This window comes from Misgurnus anguillicaudatus, chromosome 12 (genome assembly GCF_027580225.2).
Source record: "Misgurnus anguillicaudatus chromosome 12, ASM2758022v2, whole genome shotgun sequence".
Lineage (NCBI taxonomy): Eukaryota > Metazoa > Chordata > Actinopteri > Cypriniformes > Cobitidae > Misgurnus > Misgurnus anguillicaudatus.
In genome coordinates this window covers 14,975,859-15,001,258 of record NC_073348.2, presented here as the reverse complement: position 1 = coordinate 15,001,258, position 25,400 = coordinate 14,975,859, and the positions used below count along the sequence as shown (strand labels likewise).

The 25,400-nt window shown below is 37.0% G+C and overlaps 2 protein-coding genes across 6 annotated transcripts in view; both read left to right on the top strand.

Annotated features, from left to right (window-relative positions):
• Window positions 1–20,524, top strand: part of vldlr (very low density lipoprotein receptor) — a 156,081-nt gene extending 135,557 nt beyond the window's left edge. For 2 of the 5 annotated variants that reach the window (XM_055209122.2, XM_055209125.2), the window contains 4 exons: window positions 3,733–3,774; window positions 4,085–4,165; window positions 19,314–19,483; window positions 20,138–20,524. In XM_055209122.2, the coding sequence (XP_055065097.1) occupies window positions 3,733–3,774; window positions 4,085–4,165; window positions 19,314–19,483; window positions 20,138–20,173 (329 nt within the window). In that variant the 3' untranslated portion in view covers window positions 20,174–20,524. The remainder of the gene's footprint in view (window positions 1–3,732; window positions 3,775–4,084; window positions 4,166–19,313; window positions 19,484–20,137) is intronic. The other 3 variants (XM_055209124.2, XM_073874014.1, XM_055209127.2) reach the window with 2 other exon arrangements.
• Window positions 20,525–21,084: 560 nt separating this feature from the next.
• kcnv2a (potassium channel, subfamily V, member 2a) lies at window positions 21,085–23,747 on the top strand. The gene is made up of 2 exons (XM_055209162.2): window positions 21,085–22,953; window positions 23,414–23,747. The coding sequence occupies exons 1-2, from the start codon at window positions 21,640–21,642 to the stop codon at window positions 23,654–23,656; spliced, it is 1,557 nt and encodes a 518-aa protein (XP_055065137.1). The 5' UTR covers window positions 21,085–21,639; the 3' UTR covers window positions 23,657–23,747.
• Window positions 23,748–25,400: the final 1,653 nt, after the last annotated feature.

Sequence of the window (25,400 nt, the reverse complement as noted above, 5' to 3'; positions counted from 1 at the left end):
CCTGGTCACACCAGTGCGACCTGTTGTTTTTTTAAGTCGCACCATTGAGAAATTAGGTCGATCTGGCAGTTTTTATAGCCTGTCTGTAGTGTTGAACACTCACTTTCCATGCAGCACACCATGCCTCTAACTTTGTGCTTCGGTAGTTTCGTTCCATGCAACGGCATCCAGTGTGCTAGAACAGAGGTTGTTCAGGTTTTCTATTACAATATCCAGATCTTCACGGTTATCTGCTACATGTTTCATTTGGGACATGTCTGGAAGAGTGCTAATAAAGCTATCTTTAGTGGTGGAAATTATTGTTCTGGCTAATCTATAGCATGTTGTAGACTGAGTGGTCCTACCGTGTATGACACAAGGCAATGGTCTGAAACTGCATCACTCTTGGGTGATATTTCGATGTAATTAATATTGAGTCCGAGTGACAGAATTATGTCTAATGTGTGCTTACAAGTATGCGTGGGCCCTGACACGTTTTGTCTAATACCGAGAGAATTTAGAACATCCATAAATGCTCGTCCTAATGCATCTTTTGGGTTATCCACATGGATATTAAAATCACCAACGATAAAAGCTTTATTTACAGTGACTGTAAGCTCAGACAGGAAATCTGCTATTTCTTTAAGAAAACTGTGTGGTAGCCCGGAGCCCTGTAGATGGTAGCTAAAACGAACGAACGCTGTTTGTTGTTATGATCATTTATTTCCATATTTAACAGCATTATTTCAAATGAATTAAATTTTAGTTTGGATAGGTCAAAAAGTTCCGAAAAATGTGCCATAAAAGAAAAAAAAACAGTTAATATGCAAACAGGGAATATATAAATACATGTCTCTTAGCATCTACCGATAAAACTGTATGGGCAACTCTAATGTACACTGAATAAAAAATAAGATAAATTGTCTTCTCTAATCGTGAACATATTTACAGTATTTTTTCTAATGAAAGAGTGCATAATCCTGTCATTGTAATTCTAAAATAAGGAAACAACACAGTTGGCTGTTAATGTTTATTTATTAAATATTTCAAACAATCATACAATGCTTGAAATGAAAACTTCTTATAAAAAATTAATGTAAAAGGAAAGTTTCCTAAAAATGTAGAAAATAAAGATTTTTGTAAACAAAATAAAATTTGCTGTTGTTTTATAACCGTGTGCACGAGACATTGAATTCACGTGACCGAGAAGACAATGCTGAATAAAGTAAAGTAATTTTTGCTATTTTTGGACCAAAATGTATTTTCTATGCTTCAACACATTTTAACTGACCCACTGTTGTCACATGGACTACTTTGATGACGTTTTTATTACCTTTCTGGACATGGAAACTGTACATAGATTTTCAATGGAGGGACAGAAAGCTCTCGGACTAAATCTAACGTAAAAACATCTATAACTGTGTTCCAAAGATGAACAGAGGTTTTCTGAGTTTAGAACGACATAAGGGTGAGTCATTAAGGACATTATTTTCATTTTTGGGTGAACTATCCCTATTAAGTAGCCACGCTGTTCCCTTGGGGGGTGGGGGCAAAAACAAAACAAACAAAAGCCATGTATACAGTATGTAAATACACACAGATATGGTAATTTTCTCGTATTTAAAGCGTGGTTTACGAATGCCCAGAGCCGTTTATTGGGTGCTACGAATGTCTATTAAATGTGTCTGTATGTAGCTCATAGCAAATCGTTTCATTATACCAGATGTATGTGGAGCGACATCAATTCAAAAGTAAACGACTTATATTGGGTACGAGTGCACTTCTAGTACACTTTTTTGAAATACATTAAAAAGCTATTTAACATATTTTTATGCGCTTTAAATAAGCACGTTGGGAATACAAATGTATTACAAACATATTACTTGAATTTTAAGTATATTTTTAATACATTAAATACTACTTTTTTCACCTGGGGAAAGCCACTATTTTCTGTTACAAACTTTCACATAGCATCTTTAGGTTATAATAACATTAAGAATTCAAATCCATAATTTGGTGAATTATTGCTTACACACATTTTCACATTCAAATGGGATGCAGAACCACCCCATCACATTCCTTACCCCACCCCATGACAATAAAGCGTGATGGTGGTAAATTTCATCATAAAATGACTGCAGATCTCTCTTGTGGTCAAGTTTCTCACCAAGCATGCATGCATTCAATCTGTTATATTAAACTTTCTTTGTAAAAAATAATCTACCTATTAGATAAACCTATCTATTTTGTGTAATGGGGTGGTTGGTTTAAGCTTGACGACACTGCATAACTTGAAAAAGCAACAAATAATGTAAAAAAATTGCATATATCCTACTGTACAGTCGATCTTTTGCGCGTTTCGCCTCTTTCTCTTTTCTATTCGCCGTAACTGATGGCTTCGGCTAGACCGCATCTTGTCTATAATGTTTGTTTAGATACATACACACAGGGCCGTGCACAGGGGGGTGGCCCGTGGCTAGAGCCACTGCCCCTCTGCCCTAATCAGCTGAGGTGCCCCTCTCACCAACCGCCAACCCGGGTCAAAGTGTTCTGTTACCGCTCGTCTAAAGATCCACCTTTTCTGGTGATCCACTTCGTGATTTCCCGCCCGCTACGCAGCATCTCTCACAATCTGTGTCCACTCTTTAAAGGGCGGAGACGACAGTTTGTTGTATTAACAGGTAGATTCATTACATTACCTCAGTTGTTAAGCTGCTCAATTAGTATTAAGTCATGATAAACTTGATCGGTCTTCTCTGTCAGTAACATCCGTAACTGTATGCAAAAAAGAAAGTATACGGAGGAACAGACTTTGAAAACATCGTCACCTTTTCAGTTATGTGAGAGAGAGGCTTGCACGCAACTTGACAGAGAGCGCGCGCAGTGAATTAGGCTGAACAGTAAATGTGTGCACCCAATTGGATAATTGCAAACACGCAAACACAGACAGAAAAAACATGCCATTGTAGAAATAAAATTAATAACATATTACTTGAGGGCTATTTAGTTTGTTTAATAAAATAACAAATTGTTCTCTGGCATTATAAAGAAAATCAAATCAAATTAACTTGACCTTTAAGGGGGGCGGGTCAAGCCGTTAGGAGGGATATAATGATAGGGGAAACACTGTTGCCTAAAGTTGGAGCGGCAGGGCATCTACTCCTAGTCCTAATCAGGTTAATTGACTGCACAGTGACATTAAATGAGCAGTCATGTATTGCGTTGTTTTATTTTGCATACACCCTATGCCGCCCCCAACTAAATGCAGCCCATGTCGACCATGACTAAATCTGCCACTGGAATGCCTAATTTTAAGTACACAGTGTATAGTATGTCATTTGAGAAAGCTATACACTTGGTATTTATAATTTGGGGGTAGTTTCCCGGACAGGGATTAGCTAAAACCAGGACTAGACTTTAGTTTGATTAGGACATATAACTAGTTTTAACAAACATGCCTTACTAAAAACATTACTTGTGTGCATTTTGAGGCAGAACAAAGGGCACTGGTGTATTTAAAAATGTCAGTACAAGTTGTTTTCAGTTTGGACAGCTCTTACATTTATTTTAGTCTAGGACTAGTCTAATCCCTGTCAGTGAAACCGCCCCATAGTGTTTTTAATTTGTTTACGCAGACTGCCATTAGGCCTACATTATTTTTACCATACATTTCATGAAACTCGATAATTCAGGGGAAATAGAAATTATGGAAATTAAACCTGCTTGAGCTTAGATATTTGTTTTGTTTTAAAGGGTCTACAGAACTGAAGGTTGCCACTGAAACAGTTAATACTGGTAAGGCTATTTGCCTCCCTCTGCCAACATCTTGGGGCATCTCAAGAAATAAAACTGCTCTTTACATCTGCAGTTAGAATAGAAACTGCTTTGTTTTACATAACAGAACTGACAATAATGGCTGTCTGTCAGAACATAGTGGGGTTTGTTTTCCTAATTTTTGTTCCAGTTCAATGTGTTGCTGGTTTTGTTGGCTCTCAACCTTATTTCATAAAAAGTAATTTACTAGTATAAATACCTTTGCTGGGTTTGCTCATAATATTGCTGTTAATATATTGGTATCTTGTTTTCTCTTGTTTGTAACCATTAGAAGGAAATATAAGTACCTCTATACATGAAGTCAGTTCATCAGCCAAAGGTTCTGCTGCAGCCTGGGCCATTCTTCCTGTGTGTAAGTACAGCATTTCTTCTGTGATGTAAAATTTAGGTATTTTCACACCTTAACCAGTCACGCTCTGAGGCTTGATTTTGGGGATTTCCGCCTGGATTTGGCTTACCCAAATTAAAAAACTTTCCATACCCACATGCAGAGGTGTACATACAAAGGTTTTGTATCATTTGACAGGAAACCCTTTGAAATTACATAAAACACTGTTGAAAGTGCTAAACATGGTTGTATGTGTTTTCAGTATTTTATAAACACAAAAAATAAATGGGTGCTTTTTGATTCTAAAGTCGTGACTTTTTTTCTAAAGTCTGTATTTGAAAGTGTATAACTCTTAGCCCTTTATCATAATGTGTGCAAAATGTATTCTATTCCAACTGAAGGGAGGAATAATTCATTTTTTTGTATTCAATTTCTGCCTAAACACATAACTATAATCAATTAGTACTGATAGGGGGCAGGGTTTCTCTCTCAATACTGACAGATTTCAGGTGATGATCTGGCATTCTATGCCATTTTGCACCTTGTTCTCCTTCATGTGTTCAATACTTATTCCCTGTGTCATTTCACTTTATTTATTATGGCTCAACTTGTAAACTGAAATGTTCTGATTTCTTTGTATGAGTTCAATATTTGGCTTGATGGCTACATCTGGTGGAAAATTTGTGTGAATAGCCCACTTAGTGGGAAAATGCTGATGTGTCAAAAACTTATTTTCCCCACTGTATACAGTACACATAATTTAATAAACACAGAAGAACCTTTGCTGTGTGGTGAATATCAAGGCCAGATGTTAAATAATAACTAATCAATAAAAAAGCAGAGAAACAGAAAATAAGAGGACAGAAAATTACAAGCAGGTTTTGCATAATGCAGAACTGTTCCTAACTGTTCCTAAGCCAAGCACGTGATCTCTGACAATAAAGAAATAAGATCAATATCTTATTTCTTTATTGTCAGAGATCACGTGCTTGGCTTTTAATGTTTGAGCTCATACCATCGAAATTTCAGAATTTTGCTGATAAGAAAAAATTATAAAGACATTATTAGGTAGTTAAATATATTTGTAATAGTTTTCATTTACATTTAATTAATATTGACTTTCAGGCCTATTTATATTTTGTTCATATTTACATAATAATTATTAGCATTAATAATTGGCAGAATAAGCATAAATGCGTTACATCCCTAAACTGGGCATTGGTGTCAGAGAATACGAGCTTTTTAAAAAATGGCATGTCTCTAATTTTAGTGTTAGGCACAAAAAAGATGATTGGTACATTTGTAATTTATATGGTACATTAACAAGCGGAATAACATTCACAGTGCAATATTTGCTATACTCATGATTACTTTTTTAAAATGGCTTCTTTTTAGTACAACAAAAATAGCAATCTTAATTAAACACATCTCTGTGTTATTTTTAGAACAACACACTTTGTGTTGTTTTAACACATCTTGTGTTGTCCCTTTTATTTATATGAACTCTAAATCAGAACGAAATGACACATCATGTGTTAAAATTAACACATAATGTGTTACGCACACACACAACTGAGGGACTTCATGTGGCGCTACGCAGGGCAAACGTATGAAATCAAAGTACTGCGAGAGTGAATCAAATGCATATGGCAGTGTTTCCCCTAGGTTTACAGCTGCTTTGGGGGGGGTTCATTGGTCAGGTGTATGTGTGTGTATATATATATAAGCAATATCGCTCGAGTAGGAGCTCTATATCATCACGGCTGTGATTAGGCCAGAGGCACGAGGCCGAGAACTACTTCTACCTGCCCGGATTTGAGGGCGGCCAGAATGACAGGTAACACTTTCGGCTGCTTTGAATCTCATATTAACTCAATGGTCGGTATTAACTCATTCGCCGTTTTTAAATATTACAATTTCTTGGTCACAAAGTGTAGTTTTAAGATTAGTTCAGTCGAGAATATATATGTATTATATTTAAATCTACAGTCGATTAGTAAAGATAGCGCCTGTTTGAACGTTTGCTTAGTGAGATTCGGTACGTATGAGAACCAAAGCATGAGCGGACGTCAGTGTTCACTCGCCCCGCTGACCACCGCCCTCTCTGGGCTACATCTCTGACAGGGATTCCCTGGCTCTCATGTTGGCCTGATGGTCAAAAATTAGATCAAATCACCAATATGATGAAACTATTACTTGTTTTCTTATTCATATTTAGTGTCTTTTGTGTTGTTTCAGAGATGTTTTTGCATGCTGCTTATAAATATACCAGTGGCGATATCTACCTACATGTTTTAATAGTCACGTCGCGATTAAATAAATGATCAATGTCCACATTTAAAAGCTGCGGTGCTTACCTGCAGTTCCACTGTGTTTTCGCGTTCTGATAAGAGATATAGCTCCAGAAGAAAAACCGAGTGTTTACATTCCTCTTTCCAAGTGTTAATCGTCCACACGATGTGACAAGACATTACTCCCATTAACTTTAACATCCAAGAGCGCTGATCTTTGACGGAATAATAACTTCCGATTGGGGATTCACAGACTGATTTATGAGCTAGTGTAATGAGACACACGGAGAGTGTTTAAAAACAGGGCGTCTGTGTTTTTCCATTCAGAGATGAGCCTGTTTAGGACCTCCATTCACTAGGTGGCGGAATGATACGAAAGGTGAGGCGGTTACTGTGCCGTTATCAGTACAATATTGCATAGCTCTTAGCCAATCAGATTCGAGAACCAGAAAGAACTGTTGTATAAATATATATTATTTATTTATTTATAGGATTTTTTTCCAGCTGTGGCGTTAGGGGGCGCCCATGAAGATTATAAATGTACATTATTTTTTTAAATGTAGAATATAGTCTACGATAAACTAACATGTATTTTTTATAATTGTCATGCTGTCATTTACTTTTCCTTAAATTTATAGCATATTGCTTTTCTATGTTTGATCTAAACTGTTTTCTTAAAAAAACGTTACATAGTATTTCATTGTAGTTTTTATGTAGTGTGCATTGCAAGTTTGTGCTCGTGTTTAGCGTTACAGTTCCCTGTTGCAAAATCATGCACAGTCCTGTTTGATAATCCGCACCGCTGTGATTGACAGAACACCCGACCAGTTATCCGACATCAGCAGCAAATTTATTCCACAACCAACCCGTTTGATATAAAGACCCCGACCCGGTCACACCGCAAATCGCGCAGTTAAATAGAAACCTTTAACGGTCTTCAGACAGATCTTAAACACAAATAAGCACGGGGCCATTTAAAAACGAGTCGAATTTTGGTCTTGGATGTTAGACCTGCATTTTACTCTTGTCTATTGAGTCCCGACCTGCATCTACAACAAATGACACGTGAATAGCCAATTATTACACCCGTTACATCAAATATATGCGGTTCACCCGCGGGTACTCCGACCCTGTTGTCTGAAACAGATGAAACCGTCTGCCTAAAGTTTTTATTACCAGTTCTTCTCTTGTGTGGCGCGTGAGCGTGTAAACTGACTGAAATGCGTGAGACTTGAGAGCCCTACACTCTTTGTTGCAGATTTAAAACTCGTGTGCGGATAGAGAGGGTGTGTGAATGTGTCACTAATGCTAACCTTTCGTCAAGTCTAGATAAACTCAATCAGCTGTCTTCTCTGTCAGTAACATCCGTGAATGTTTACGCAAAAAAGAAAGTATGCGGATAAACGGACTTTGAAAACACCGTCCCCTTTTCAGTTATGTGTGTGTGTGTGTGTGTGTGTGTGAGAGAGACAGAGTGCGCACACTGCAGTCAACATAAAAGAGAACGCGTGCAGTGAATTAAGCGGAACAGTAAAATATAAATGTGCGCACTCAATTGGATAATTGTAAACGCGCAAACACAGTCAAAAAAGACATGCCATCGTAAATATAAGATAAATAACATATTAATTGATTACCATTTAGTTTGTTTAATAAAATAACAAATTGTTCTCTGGCGCTATAAAGAAAATCCAAAAAAAAATTCGGGGTGCCCCCCTTATATAATGGTAGGGGAAACACTGATATGGAGAATTCTGGGGTGTATTCCAGAAAGCAGGGTTAACTTACCATCAGATTAACCCCAAAATTTGGGTTGATCAACCCCAAACTTGCTTACTCGGGGTATGTCGGTTCCAAAACACAGTTTAAGAGGTAGTTCAATCAACTCGCTGAAAGTAACCCAGAGTTAACGGGCGCTCACGGTAACAACATAAAGGCATTGTCAATGGATCACAGATTTCACGAGTCACCATGGAAACGTCAGAGACCTTAAAAGATTTTAAATGAGAAATAACATTATAAACCAATATTTTCTGGCAAAATCAACGTTTTATAATCGGCTTAGAAGTGCGTGATTACAAAACAGATAAAATTAATTAATTAAATAATTAATACGAACCTATTTTACCCCATTTAAGTCCAATATTATATGTGTATCAACGAAAATACACACAATATTATTTAAATATTATTTAAAAGCCTGTAAAAATAATCATAGATTTTATATATGATTGTAAACATATGAATTATGAATATCTTTTCCCTTATGAAAAGTAACAATGGTTTTACTACAGTAAATAAAACATGGTTACAGTAAAACCATGGTAACCACAAAATAACCCTGGTTTTCAAAAAACATAGTTAAACCATGGTTAGTAAAACCATGGTTCTGCTGATAGTAATCAATGCACCAAAAAAAAACATGGTTACTACAACTATACACCAATAAAACCATGGTTAATTTCATAAGGGTTGTGGCACATAAAGTGCAAATCTGTCATAAGGCTTATTTAAAGGTTGTTGTTTTTTTAGATATGATTGTATTGTGTAGGCAAAACATGCATAATATTCACTATATTGTACTTATTTTACTTCTGCTCCTTTGGGTGACCCTGTTTAGTTTTAGGACTTTCCTTGTATTACACTGTGTCACCATCTTTTTTAACATTTATTGATAGCTGATAGATTAATGCACCCTCTTTTAATTGTAAAGCTTCCTTACAGTCCTTACAGATTTTCAATAATGTTGTGTAATGCTTTTCAGTGATCATGATCAAATGATCATTCATTTGCATTGGACGATTAGGATCTGCTGTGACAGAAGTGGAGAATAGAAATGTTACATTAGTGTCATAGGACATATTAGAACATGTTACTATTATCAACTAATATAACCAAATATCTAAATTTCCCTTCGTCTCAAAAATTATAGCTCTGGAGAGCAGCTACAAAAGTCCCATTTTAAAGAAATAAAGGTGATTTATAAAAAGAACAACTATAGATCAAATGTAGAGAGGGGGCTAAGGATCTGAAGTGCATGTTTAAGAAACAAATATTATACTATGAAATATATATTTATAATTTCATTTCATTGTGTACATGATTCTAACTGATATAATAGAAAATCTCTGACCACATGCCATGTCTGTGAAAGATGAGGTTATTTATGAATTGTCAAAATTGATATGGAAATGTACTTTATTGTTAACATTAAGTAACTGAAGGAATTGTGTTTCATACATCCACTAATATTTGGAGATATATTATTAATGAACATAATTAAATGTATAGTATTTATGTCCGAACACAAATATGAATCAATTTGTATTAATAATGGACATAATTAAATGTATAGTAATAAGTCCAATCACCAGAGGCGTCATGCCCATTCAAACTGAGGGGGCACGTGCCCCCTTGGTTTTTTGAGCCAAAATTTGCATGCAACCTCAAAATCAAACAAGCGTTCAACAATTGGTTACTTGTCTTTTAATCTGTTTAATATGCACAATATTATGAATTCTGAACTGCATCCTTATCACTTTTCATTGATTTTTGCCGTTATGATAGTGTTTTGAACATATTACATTACTTTCTGGTGGCAGGCGCTGCAGTCAGAGCAGCCGTAGACGTCATCAGCGTGAGCGCATTCACAAGCTTTCATGTTGCTGCTGCATTTGGCTATCTGAGGAATTAAAACGTGCAAGAAACGCTCACAACATTTTCAAACCCCAGTATGGTAATGTGCAGTTAACCTCTTCTGGGTAGAAAATGTATGGTTTAAAATGTGACCGTCTCGACATTATATTAGTAGAAATTTCTAGATTCATCTTCTTGGCACAACGCCAAAGTTCGCCAGAGTTCACGTGGGCGCGGGATCACACATGCTCAGATATGAGGTAAAATTTAATGCAAAAATTCATTCCTCCAATCAATTTATCTAAACATATTTTTTAAAATCATTATTGAACATTAAAATCAATCACGTTGCTATAGCTTATGTCATTTTCGTTGTTTATATACTTTATGGATTTATAATGACATTAATTTCATAATGCAGTTGTTGTGCAAAATGCATTAATGACACAATTAAACAAGTCATTAAACAAACTTAAATAAATAAAACATGTAGTTTCTGTTTTAAATATGATACACATATCATGTCATTAATCCGATTGAATAGTATTTGATATGAAAGTGAGTCAACACTTTTATTTTTTAGTTTTTTGCATGAAGGCAGGCGCGCTGATATTGTTAGAAATGTAGTGCCATGGAAAAGACTGAAAGCTCTATAATATAATTCGTTTGATGTATGTGTATGCACAAATTTCTGTAAACTGTGCACACTCGCCCCCCTTAAAAAAAATTGGTGCATGACGCCCCTGCCAGAGGCGTCATGCCCATTCAAACTGAGGGGGCACGTGCCCCCTTGGTTTTTTGAGCCAAATGGATTTTGCATGCAACCTGAAAATCAAACAAGCGTCCATCAATCGGTAACTTGTCTTTTAATCTGTTTAATATGCACAATATGATTAATTCTGTGCTGCATCCTTATCACTTTTCATTGATTTTTGCCGTTATGATAGTGTTTTGAACATATTACATTACTTTCTGGTGGCAGGCGCTGCAGTCAGAGCAGCCGTAGACGTCATCAGCGTCTGAGCGCACTCACAAGCTTTCATGTTGCTGCTGCTGCATTTGGCTATCGGAGGAATTAAAACGTGCAAGAAACGCTCACAACATTTTCAAACCCCAGTACGGTAATGTGCAGTTAACCTCTGTGAAGAGAATGTATGGTTTAAAATGTGACCGTCTCGACGTTATATTAATAGAGATTTTTAGATTCATCTTCTTGGCACAACGCCAAAGTTCGCCAGAGTTCACGTGGGCGCGGGATCACACATGCTCAGATATGAGGTAAAATTTAATGCAAAAATTCATTCCTCCAATCAATTTATCTAAACATATTTTTTAAAATCATTATTGAACATTAAAATCAATCACGTTGCTATAGCTTATGTCATTTTCGTTGTTTATATACTTTATGGATTTATAATGACATTAATTTCATAATGCAGTTGTTGTGCAAAATGCATTAATGACACAATTAAACAAGTCATTAAACAAACTTAAATAAATAAAACATGTAGTTTCTGTTTTAAATATGATACACATATCATGTCATTAATCCGATTGAATAGTATTTGATATGAAAGTGAGTCAACACTTTTATTTTTTAGTTTTTTGCATGAAGGCAGGCGCGCTGATATTGTTAGAAATGTAGTGCCATGGAAAAGACTGAAAGCTCTATAATATAATTCGTTTGATGTATGTGTATGCACAAATTTCTGTAAACTGTGCACACTCGCCCCCCTTAAAAAAAATTGGTGCATGACGCCCCTGCCAGAGGCGTCATGCCCATTCAAACTGAGGGGGCACGTGCCCCCTTGGTTTTTTGAGCCAAATGGATTTTGCATGCAACCTGAAAATCAAACAAGCGTCCATCAATCGGTAACTTGTCTTTTAATCTGTTTAATATGCACAATATGATTAATTCTGTGCTGCATCCTTATCACTTTTCATTGATTTTTGCCGTTATGATAGTGTTTTGAACATATTACATTACTTTCTGGTGGCAGGCGCTGCAGTCAGAGCAGCCGTAGACGTCATCAGCGTGAGCGCACTCACAAGCTTTCATGTTGCTGCTGCTGCATTTGGCTATCGGAGGAATTAAAACGTGCAAGAAACGCTCACAACATTTTCAAACCCCAGTATGGTAATGTGCAGTTAACCTCTTCTGGGTAGAAAATGTATGGTTTAAAATGTGACCGTCTCGACATTATATTAGTAGAAATTTCTAGATTCATCTTCTTGGCACAACGCCAAAGTTCGCCAGAGTTCACGTGGGCGCGGGATCACACATGCTCAGATATGAGGTAAAATTTAATGCAAAAATTCATTCCTCCAATCAATTTATCTAAACATATTTTTTAAAATCATTATTGAACATTAAAATCAATCACGTTGCTATAGCTTATGTCATTTTCGTTGTTTATATACTTTATGGATTTATAATGACATTAATTTCATAATGCAGTTGTTGTGCAAAATGCATTAATGACACAATTAAACAAGTCATTAAACAAACTTAAATAAATAAAACATGTAGTTTCTGTTTTAAATATGATACACATATCATGTCATTAATCCGATTGAATAGTATTTGATATGAAAGTGAGTCAACACTTTTATTTTTTAGTTTTTTGCATGAAGGCAGGCGCGCTGATATTGTTAGAAATGTAGTGCCATGGAAAAGACTGAAAGCTCTATAATATAATTCGTTTGATGTATGTGTATGCACAAATTTCTGTAAACTGTGCACACTCGCCCCCCTTAAAAAAAATTGGTGCATGACGCCCCTGCCAATCACAAATATCAATCCATGTTATTAAAAAAATTGTATCTTTATACAAAATACCATAATTTTTTTAAGACAGCAATAAATATTTGCGACTGTAAATGTAATAAAATAAATGCTTTAACATTTTAATATTATGCTAAATATATGCTTCCATGCCCGCTGCACGCTCATCATAAGTACACACATGCGCAGACATCCTCCGGAGCCTCGTTTTATTAACTAAAATGAACTTACCCTGCAACATAATCAGGGTTTCCGCGGGGTTGTAAAAGGTAGTAAATTAAATTATGCCAAATTAAGGCCAGTAAAAAGTAGTAAAAAGTAGTAAGCGTCATCTGACGAGGTAGTAAATTTTCGATTGCCTTTTGTAATGTTATGATGCCTGGAAATTAGTTCAAATCGCCTGCATATCTGGGCAAATAATCAAAGATCTTTCGTCTCTGGGATGTGATCAAAGCCTGGAGTGGAGCCAAATCACGTTCCTCTCCCCGCTGTAAGCGTACTGTAATCACTACGGACCGGATCCACTCCGTGTTTTCTGACTGTATCACGTTAAGCTGAGGTAAAACTTTTTCAGCTATAATGTTAAAAATTATAATGCGTGAAGGCTCCGTTTTTTTGAAGATCGATGTAACAGACGATTGACTTGGCTTAGCGAAATTATGAAGATTGTCAAGCCTTTCAGTTCGTGGGATAAGAAAACCAAACAGGTAATTGCGTGTCTTTGCACAGTATGACTAACGTAAGGGGTCCTGTATTTTGGGGGTAAATGATTTCTCACGTTACTGATCATCCGCGGCACGCTTTTTAATGCTATGCTGATTTAACCAGTGGCTGATACAACGGGTTTGTTAAACTCGTAGGTAAACTTGTGGTGGCATCCAAATCCCGTGAGAGCGATTGACGAGGAATCATAAGAGGAGCCTGCTTCCGAAATGCTCTCGCGGGACTTTGATGTCATCCACCTGTCGGTTCTTGCAGTTGCATTTGCGTGTGGTCACAAAAACGTAACATTTGTAAATATATTTAAGCACAGCAGTTTAAAAACAGGTGATTTTAAGCCATTCAAACACAAACAACAGTGCGTCCGCTGTTTCTGTGTCAGAGGAGCACGCAAGCCGCGCATTTGATTCGATTGAGCATGTGTTGTACGTATTTTTGCCGCTTAATTGGCCTTAAATAACACACATGCGTCAAAAATCCCGTCTTTGCAAATATCCTCATATAAACACGACCATTCAGGTCTTCATGAGAAAGTAAACAGCAGAAACATTGCGCATAAACTAGCACATCAGCGCTGCCTCTATTGTAACATAATATTTTGTTGATAAATGTAACTTACAGTCACATTTTACTCACTATGGTTACAGACATCCTGTGTGAATTCTACACGAGTTTGACTCGAGTTACTCGTTCAGGGTTTATATTCATGCATAACGTTACTGTATTAGAGCTGTGACTGTAAACTGTTGTGTGAACAGAACAGACCCTGGATTATTTGTTTATGTGTTCTGAATAATATGATATGAAAAAGTTGTATTTGTTCACATTAGTAAATGCATTATATAACATAAACAAACAATGAAAAATATTGAGTATATAAGCATTAATTAATTCTTGTTTATGTCATTACAGTAATTGACGGTGGTTCATGGTGCATTCACTAATGTTAACAGTTTCAACTTTGATTAAAAAATTATTAGTAAATGCTAAAATAAATACATTTAAAATTAATAAATAATTAATAAAAGATTCATTAAAGGTGGTGATATTCATGTTTTTTTTTATTACAGTATAGTGAGTTATTTAGCTGTTTTGCCTTAATCTGAAATGCCCTGGGTAGGGTTGCACCAGTCGTTCGTAAGTTCTTACTTAAACTGGGACGTAAAGTCCAAACTAGAGGCTTAGTAACTACTAGCTAGTTTATAACTAACTCTTTACTTAATTCGGTTGCACCACTTGTTCTTAAGGCAGAACGTAGCTAGTAGGTCGTAAGCTCTCCATAAAGTAATGCGTTGTCGCATAGAATGACGTTTATTTTTCTTAAAGGTATAGCGGAAGATTTTCCCGAATTATTTAAAAGAACCGCCCCTCCGTATTTTTTAAAAAATGCACACGAAACTCTCTACCTCCTCCCGAGAGGGAACGCCTGTTAAACGCATGCACGAGAGAGAGAGAGAGAGAGCATGCAGGAGCCTAGTTCTTCTATTCGCTCTGTTTACAAGTTGCTGTCAGCATGTTTACCGTGTCTGTGCGGTTTGTGACTCGTGCCAGGGCTAGCATCGCTAATCATAACTTACATCAACTTTACTAGCAGTGATTTTAAATGGATTTCTCCAAATAGCATGACAAAATGTACCTTTCCTGTAGAAACTTCGCATGGGAAGCCCAACCTGTCCTTTTAGCTCACACCAGCACAGCCAGCGTGTGAAATAGTCTCCCATAAACACTCTGGTCTTGTTTCTTTCTTTATAGTCCTTTCTCTTCTTGTCATACAATTCGTAGACACTTTTTCTCTTGCGACCCTCAGACATTTTGGAAAAAAAACACAGCTAGAACGCGAGCTTCAATGAATGTTGAAACCGTAGCACAACACACATACACGTGAAAGTGCGCATGTGCAGAAAGCGAACCGAGAGGCGAGCACGTGCGACGGTTATACGTCAACATATAATCAGAATGATTGACATCTGGGATGACCAATAACAGAGGTGATCCACCCGGAAAACGAAAATCTTCCGCTATACCTTTAACCCAATCACAAGCCTTATAATGGGCAAACAGGAAATAGTCTGAACAGTACGTAATTTCAAACTCATTCTTGTCTCGCCTAAACTGAAAGTTAAAAAAAGACGTTAAAGCATATGTTATCGAACTCAAAACATTACACTTTTAATTGAAAATATATATCCCACACATGGAAGAGAAAATAAACAGGACGAAATTTTAAATCTTATTTTAATTGATGGATACACAGAAAATTAAACCGTTCTTGAAAACTCGTTGACGAATTTGCGGCTCTTCATAATTAATACGAGCTCATCGATGTTATATAATCTGGATGACATCTTATTCCAAACGTTATTCATGAACAGGGGCTTCCGTTAATATTTAGTTACAACGTATTGTTACGTTTAAACTAAGTTTAATGGTGCAATGCAAAAACATTTAGTAGTGCGTAAGTTGTAACTTAGTGCCCATTTACGTCGTAACTAAGCTACGTTGTAACTTACGCACAGCTGGTGCAACCGGCCCCTGCAAACTACAGCTACCTATATGCCACATGAGACTCCAATATGGAATTTATGGCAAAAAAAAATCTCCCCTTAAAATGCTATTGGTCTCGCCTACATAAAGTGTTAGGTAAAGGAATATGACTTGGCCTGAAAAATATTTCAGTCAGAAGAATTTTTTCACTTTAATTCTTTTTTGTATGTTATATATGTCAAAATCTGTGTAAATAATAGAAAGGTCGCTGATTAACACTTGCAATTCAGTGATGGTTTTAAAAAATATTCTGAAGGTAGTAAAAAAGGTAGTAAAAAGTAGTAAATTTAAATTAAGGATTTCTGTATAAACCCTGATAATCTGGTCCGGATCAGGTTATCTTCAGAGAGTCAGTTGCTATGGTTACTTACATAACCCGAAAGTTACCTCCGTTTTTGGAACCGAAAGCAGAGGTTATCCGCTTACTTACTCCTAAACTTATCCGGGTAAGCCACATAACCAGCTTTCTGGAATACACCCCTGGTCTCACGGTACTTTGATGTCAAACACTGAACGGCTTGCATTGTGCCACCGTAGCAGGACATCAGTGTGCTGCGTATGTCATAAACTGTACAGAAAAGTTAACGTCTGGTCTGAGAGAAGAAATAAAGAGCAGACATATGGATGCATATCACATTTGATTCTATCAAGGGACCCTTTGTTAAACTTGTGTCAAAACAAATCAAAACAAAAGTTCAGCACGATTGCAGGAGGGTCATCCCGCAACTCAAAGAAAAACACAAATGTTTTATAAACTGAATCTGATGCTACTTTATCAGCTAACCTGAGCTGGTACATAACTTGACATAACTTACTATATAAGCCTAAATAAACCAGCGATGTCCAGTACCTGGACTGAGTAACTTAAGTACATTATAAGATTGATAATAAGTGTGGAATTTCACTGTCCTCATATTTAATCAAGTATGCTGTAGTGTATTTAGTGTAAAGAGTAAAGGATGCATGACTGAAGAAATGTAGTGCACTTAATGTGAGAGAGTGGTGTTACATCTACTACATGTGTTTTCAATTAATCTTTCAAATGAACAACTTCACGTTTTAAATATGCATTATCATATTTCTGTTACTGTATATTAACTGTAACAACCTACTGGACTCTAATACTGGAATTTTTGAAATATTAAGATGATAACTTTTTTAGGATAGGCCTATATAAGAAGATTTATATCACAACAGGCTACATATTTGTCAGCATGGCACATTCAGGTACACAATGACACTAGACTAATATTAAATGGGTTTAAATTAAATTGAATGTAGATTTCGTCGACTAAAATCACGTGGCATTTAGTTGAGTAAAACTAGACTAAAACTAAATCAATACAGATGACTAAAATATGACTAAAACTAAATTAAATTTTAGTAAAACGACTATGACTATGTTTAATCTGTGTTTGTTCTGCCATGTCAAAATTTGGAGCTGTTTCATTTCTTTTCTATATTAGGAAGTAAAACCTCATAAATAAACTCTTGTTTTTTACTGACCTACAATATCTCTTTATGTTGAGGACTAGTTCATCTTTGAGCCAACATTCAGTGTGAGTAAAATACGTAAAGTAACCCAATTTAAAAGTACTTAAGACTTTTACTCAAGTCATATTTAAATTGGTGATTTGTAACTTGTAGTGGAATAATTTTTACCGTAAGGTATCTGTACTTTTACTCAAGTGTGGCTTTCAGGTTCTATTTACACCTCTGTGCCTCGGCTGATAAATCTTTCTATTTGGCCAATAGATTCTCTGGTAGGGTCATGTAAGCGAATTAGCATTGTGTTCCAAGATAAATACGCGCCTGTCGTACCAGAGTTTAAACGATCCATGTCGCACAATTGCATGAATCCCCTAGGCAGATTGTTTAAAGGTTTTCTGCAACTGTCAAAATATCCAACTTTATGACTGTCACACTTCCTGGCATCTGTTGGTGGTGCTGTGCCAGGGACTCACAATTCATGAATATCACTCATGTGACCTTTTACGTCATCCGCTCTTTTTCCAGCTTACTGCCGCCATCTTGAGTACCTATCAAGTACCAGTAGGCTACTGACGAGCATTAGCTAGCTTGCTACAATTTACGGATTTCTTATCTTTTACTGTCTATGATTCTTACGGATACAGTAAATAGCTACAAAAGACAACATTTCGCACCTCAACTGTAATGAAAAAAAATGCTACTTTCAAAAAATATCATCGTTAGGGTGTGATCCCTACTCGATCCCTGATGCGTTCTTCCAGCCGCTGTCCACTGCTACCAAACTACCACTATTTTTACAACACTAAGACGACGCGACACAACATTAAACTGCTCGAAGTATTACCTGGATCTCTACACATGAACGTGAGCATTGTGTTAGATCAGGGTCTCCACACCAGACAAAATAAAAAAACGATCCAGCCCCGGACACCAGATCACGTCAGAAAATATATGTTTACTTGTTTAACAGGCTTCTGTCAGTTAAGAGGTTGATCAATCGTTGCTAGAAAAGAGCACAAGCAGAGGACATAAGACGAAGGTTTAGATGATAAAATAGAACAGAGTTTTATTGATGGACAGCTTCGGTTGCATATGTCTCAATGTTCAGACCTCATCCAACTGGCATGAATTCAGCATGCACTGTTATACCAAAATGTTTAATAGCAACATCCCACAAACCTTGAGCTTTCATAAACATTCTCTTTATCTATCTCGGTTTAAACACAGACAGGACAGCTCGTGAAACTTCACAAAATGTGAGACAACTATAAGACTGATATGAATGAATAATATAATAAAATATAGAAATATAATAATGAATGAATAAATGAATAAACAATATAAATGAGTAAACAATAATGTAATGATAATATTGAAATTGATAATGATAAAATAATTTTAAGTAATCAAATACATAATTACATGGATAACTAATGATTATAAAATGATTATGATTATGTAAATAAATGATTAGGGATAAACTAAAGAAAAAAACACAATAATAAAAACATTCTGCACGTGAGGATCTAAGGTAGGATTCATCAATTGAGAACATTGTTTGTGCACACAGATGACAGATTACAGTTTTCGAGCATGTTAAGGCACCCAATGTGCCCAAAAGTGTTAAAAAAGGTAACAATGTTTTCATATATTTCACCTTAAATACAGCATATACTAAATTCCATGTTTGTTTGTTTTTTGACAGTGTTGTTGGCCATGGCTGCTACAGGTGGTTACTTGATGTGGCGCAACTGGCAGATCAAAAACAAGAAGAGCATGAACTTTGATAATCCAGTGTACCTCAAGACCACAGAAGAAGACCTCAGTATTGATATTAGTAGACACTCTGCTTCTGTTGGCCACACATACCCTGCAGTGAGTTAAGCATTATTTACTGTTCACTTAAAGGCATAATTTAAATACCCCCCCCCCCCAAAAAAAAAAAAAAAAACCCACTAGAACATCTTGCTCATTTGTGTACTTTATCCCAAATGTTTTCAACTTGTGCTTGAATTCACAATTTTGACTGTACACGTCCTCCATTGCCTGTCAGTGGCATCATGTCCATCATGTCTCGGTTTCTGCTTTTAACTGCTGTAGAAATCATAAATGTGTATGGTGTCATAAGCCAATCAGTCTGCATAAAGTAAAAGTATTACAATGAGGGCAATGTGAAAGCAGTAGCCTACTTGCCTTTGGTTATAAGTTATATACATTTTATTGCATTACGTCATACAGGAAAATGATTTGGGAGGCCCAATGATTTGATTTCCATCGTCTGTGGAGGTGAAAATGGCAGTTCTTATTCAAGGCTCTCTCATATCATCAAGCTAACGCCTTTATTACTGTTGTGCAATCTCTAACAGAAAAACTTACATATTGTGCCTTAAAAATGCTGTTTTGTTTTGACTTAAAAAATGTTTTTTCATTCCAGAAGTAATATTTGCCAGTTTTTTTATATATAGAAAGGTTGGTAGTCTTACCAGTTTAATGATCTTCTTTTAATTTAGCTGTGTTTCTTTGTCTGCAATTTCCGTGGTAAACACAGAAGATGACTTGTCATAACCAGAGCACTCTACAATGATCCTGTTAATTTACCACTGCACTAATGGCAACTGCTGCAGATTCAGCGGCCTCACAACCCAGATGCCTTCTTGATGTGCTTTTTGTTTGTTAGAGTAAGCGATTTGTGGTACGAGACAGATTATCTGTTCACCTGGGTGTGCTCTAAAAGCATCATAGAATTCTGAGGACATGGCTTTTCACCTCGACAAATACCATAATGGTCCCAAAATTATTTAGAAGGCTTGATTTCTACATACGAGGATGTTGAGCTGCTGAACCAGAATTCAGATCTAGATTGTCTCTTCTCTGTCTGAAATATTTAAATAAAATGCATTTTTTTAGAATGTCTAAGATGTATTTTTCTTTTTGTTTTCCTAAGGAATGTTATTTCTTACATGTTATTTAAACCATACTGTTCTTTCTCGGTTAAAATAGCTCTATAAGGTGAAGTGCTGTTAGATCATCTGTAAAACACTGTATATATCCCTCTCTTGAAAACATAATCAGGGCTATTGAAGCACTTTGGTCAAATGTTCCTCTGTAAATAATAAAATCAAGTGTGTACAGAGACGTTTTTGCTATGGTTGGGCATTGTACCAGGGTAGAATGTATTTAAAAAAATAGGTTTGTTAAAACTATTTTGTATGTTTGTGTGCAGTTTCTGTGACCTTTTATAGCATTGTACAGGGGAGCAGAATGCTCTGTGATTGTGAAACATTTGCAAAACACATAAAATAAAATGAATATTTAAATTGTTATTGTCATAAAATCATGTCGGAATGATCATACTGTATGAGCTGATTGAACATTGTGTTATTATTTTGAGCCTTGCTGGGTAAACTGCTTATCATTTGCTGTGAACGTGTGACACTGATACTGTATGAAGAATGGGAACATGACATAAGGGATTAAGGACACTAAAGTTTGGGTGTATGCTGTGTAAATTTGGAAGTAGGCATTAAAGTTTGTCTTAACTAAAAAAAATCATGTTAAAATTGTAACTGCATGCTGTGTAATTAACTGCCATAACTGCACCGCAAGATGTAAGTTATACAGGGAGAGAAACGGTGTGTAGAACTTAGAACAGTTCACCAACGGCTCTCCACCGGTGCTCTTTGCAGTGCTGTGGATCTTGCAGTGTTTTTACATGTGGCATATAGAAATGTGGCACGTGTGGAGGTGCTGTAGGATCTACAGTGTTGTGGAGAGCATTGGTGGAGAGTTGTGAATGTAAGGCAAATGAAAGATATCAGGATGGGAAGAGAATGTCTGGAAGAGGATAATGGGATTTAAACCTGTAAGCACTTAAAGCCCTTATATCAGCAACAATAATCGGTGCTGCTTCCTGTAGTTGCTCAGAGGGGTCTGACTCTGGGTTATTTCATGTCTGTAATAACTGAGTACACATAGCACCTCTACACCCAAAGTAATCAGTGCATCTGCATGGCCAAGAGGACACTGGCACCATGAACAAGCTTAAGGGCCGGAGGCAAAGCCTGTTCCCCAATTACAAACTTGGGGTCACAGCCCCTGCTCCCAAGGATCCTGAAGACTCTGAACTTCCCTTTGGCCAACACAGCTGGGTGAAACCATGGAATTCAATGCAGGAGCTAAGTGGGGATATTTATGATGTCTATGCTGAGTATGAAGATGAAGAAGATGATAAACCAATGTCCACCTCTAGTAAATTGTCCTCTTCAACTAAAAATTACATGCTCAACATCAATGTGGGAGGCAAGGTCTACCACATCTCTTACAAGGTAGCAGCAAAATATCCCAAGACAAGAATTGGCCGACTTGCAACATATACTGACCACAGCAGGAAACTTGACCTCTGTGATGATTACACTGTGCAGAACAATGAATTTTTTTTTGACCGTGACCCAGACATCTTCCACAACATCTTTAACTTCTATAGAACTGGAGTGGTCTGGATTAAAGATGAGTTATGTCCACGCAATTTCTTGGAAGAGATCAACTACTGGGGGGTTCGCATCAAGAATACCCATCGATGCTGCCGCATCTCATTTGAGGAACGTCAAGATGAACTCAACGAACAGCTGAAGGTGCAAAGAGAGCTACAAGCAGAAGTGGAAACTGAGGAACATGAGGACCGATTTCAAGATATGGCTTTTGGGCATTCACGTTTCCTCATTTGGAATATGATGGAGAAGCCCTTTTCATCAGTCACTGCCAAGCTCATGGCAGTAGCATCCAGTTTCTTTGTGCTGGTATCACTTGTGGCTATGACTCTTAACACAGTAGAAGAAATGCAGTATACAACTACAACTGGCCAGCTTAGTGGGAAGACCTACTGTGAGTATGTAGAGACTTTCTGCATTGCCTTTTTTACCATGGAGTATATTCTCCGACTTGTGTCTACACCTGATCTCAAACACTTTGGAAAAAGCATGTTAAATGCTGTGGACCTGATTGCAATTCTTCCATTATATCTTCAGATGATCTTAGAGTGTTTTGAGAATGACAACTATAGGAAACATGGAAGTGACATAGAGACTGTTGGAAGAGTAGGTAAATTGGGTCAGGTTCTACGTATCATGCGTCTTATGCGGATCTTTCGTATCCTTAAACTAGCACGTCACTCTACTGGACTTAGAGCCTTTGGCTTTACACTCCGGCAATGTTACCAGCAAGTGGGATGCCTTTTCCTCTTTATTGCTATGGGAATTTTTACCTTCTCTGCCATGGTGTATACTGTAGAACATGATGTGCATCAAACAAACTTCACCAGCATTCCACATGCATGGTGGTGGGCAGCTGTAAGTATTAATAAATATAGTATTAAGTAAAATTGCAGCATATAAACTAAAGCTTATAAACTTAGCTTCAGTGTTTTATAAAAAAGTACTTGGAATACATTTTCACTTTTACATGTATTTTTTAAGGCAGAAACATTACCATTAAAACCTAAATTTGAGATGGACAAAAACCTACTGTGGTTCTTAAGTACAATGCTAATTGAGTCGCACTGGGGAGTGTTCCGTAACCCAGTCCAAATCCATAACCAACATTTGTGCTGTAATGCTATTAAAAGCATCCTCTCAGTTGTGTTAAGTCTTAGGCTGATGACAAACGCTGCATTACAGCTTATCAAATGTTGACCTTAGCAGAAACTTAAGAAGTAGAGGATTACAGTTTCTTTTTTTGTTTGGGTGACTTTCAGTTCGGGCCTCGCTGATTTGTGACTGTATTGTTTCATACTATACATTTATTTCACAGGTGAGTATCTCCACTGTGGGCTATGGTGACATGTTTCCAGAGACTCATCTGGGCAGGATTTTTGCATTTGCCTGTATCTCTTTTGGCATTATTCTCAATGGAATGCCAATCTCAATCCTATTTAACAAATTCTCAGATTACTACACAAAGTTGAAAGCCTATGAATACACCTCCTCTATAAAGAATCGAGGAAAAGTAAGGTTTGTAAAAAGAGCTGCTAAGACGTTTGCGGAGCGCTTCTAGAATACTGGGAACAATTGTTGTATTGTTTTAAAGATGCTGAATCAAAGCCTATTTGGATGCTGTAATAAAATCTTTATTTTTAAGACTGCCATTTTAGGTGTGTGTGTGTATGCATGTATGTATATGTGTAAATATGTATTGTATGTGTATATATGTGTGCGTGTTTGTGTATTAGGGCTGTGGAAAAAAAATCGCCTGCGATTCTCATGCGTGTTTCATCAGTAAAGCCGGTTCTGTGGTTGGAGGTGGGACGTCATCGGCTGCTTTCAGATGGAGCTGCGTTTGTTGCGCAGAGCCGTGGTTCACAGAGAGGCTGGGCAGAATCGCATTGATTATCGGAGTCGATTTTCCGCGATTTTGGACCCGATTTTGCCTGGCTTCTCTGTGAGCTGCGGCTCTGTGTGGTAGGTGCCGCTCCATCTGAAAGCAGCGGATGGCGATCCAATACCAATCACCGAACTCAATGTATTCTTTGCCTGGATTTCTGAATCTATCATAATTCTTTATGGGTAATTCAATTCAATTTTATTTATATAGCGCTTTTCACAGTTTGGTAATTGTATCAAAGCAGCTTTACATTAATAGAAGCAGTGAAAAGCACAGAAAATCGACAGATAGCATAACATAATACACAATAGCACAAGCAGCTAAATTTGCTGCGGCTATAAATCAACATTAAAGCGAATGTATTACTAATGTAACGTATAGAAGCCCAAGAAGGCTGCCTCCCCGGGTTGAAAAACCCCCTAGGAGAAAAAAACCCGGATTTTTTAGCCGGGGAAGTAAAAAAGTTCTAGGAGGGAAAAACCCTAGGGATATATACAGTCTTGTTCAGAATAATAGCGGTGCAGTGTGGCTGACCAGAATAATCAAGGTTTTTGGTGTTTTTTTTGTTGCTACGTGGCAAACAAGTTACCAGTAGGTTCAGTAGATTCTCAGAAAACAAATGAGACCCAGCATTCATGGTGTGCGCGCTCTTGGGGCTGTGCAATTGGGCAATTAGTTGAATTAGTTGAAAGGGGTGTGTTCAAAAAAAATAGCAGTGTGGCATTCAATCACTGAGGTCATCAATTTTGTGAAAAACAGGTGTGAATCAGGTGGCCCCTATTTAAGGATGAAGCCAACACTTGTTGAACATGCATTTGAAAGCTGAGGAAAATGGGTCGTTCAAGACATTGTTCAGAAGAACAGCGTACTTTGATTAAAAAGTTGATTGGAGAGGGGAAAACCTATAAAGAGGTGCAAAAAATGATAGGCTGTTCAGCTAAAATGATCTCCAATGCCTTAAAATGGAGAGCAAAACCAGAGAGACGTGGAAGAAAACGGAAGACAACCATAAAAATGGATAGAAGAATAACCAGAATGGCAAAGGCTCAGCCAATGATCACCTCCAGGATGATCAAAGACAGTCTGGAGTTACCTGTAAGTACTGTGACAGTTAGAAGACGTCTGTGTGAAGCTAATCTATTTTCAAGAATCCCCCGCAAAGTCCCTCTGTTAAAAAAAAGGCATGTGCAGAAGAGGTTACAATTTGCCAAAGAACACATCAACTGGCCTAAAGAGAAATGGAGGAACATTTTGTGGACTGATGAGAGTAAAATTGTTCTTTTTGGGGCCAAGGGCCACAGGCAGTTTGTGAGACGACCCCCAAACTCTGAATTCAAGGCACAGTACACAGTGAAGACAGTGAAGCATGGAGGTGCAAGCATCATGATATGGGCATGTTTCTCCTACCATGGTGTTG

Excerpts from the sequence above, each read along its gene's own strand:
- kcnv2a (XM_055209162.2), top strand. The coding sequence starts at position 21,640 with ATGAACAAGCTTAAGGGCCGGAGGCAAAGCCTGTTCCCCAATTACAAA. Across the intron at positions 22,954-23,413 it reads ATGCATGGTGGTGGGCAGCT|GTGAGTATCTCCACTGTGGG; the intron begins GTAAGTATTAAT and ends TTTATTTCACAG.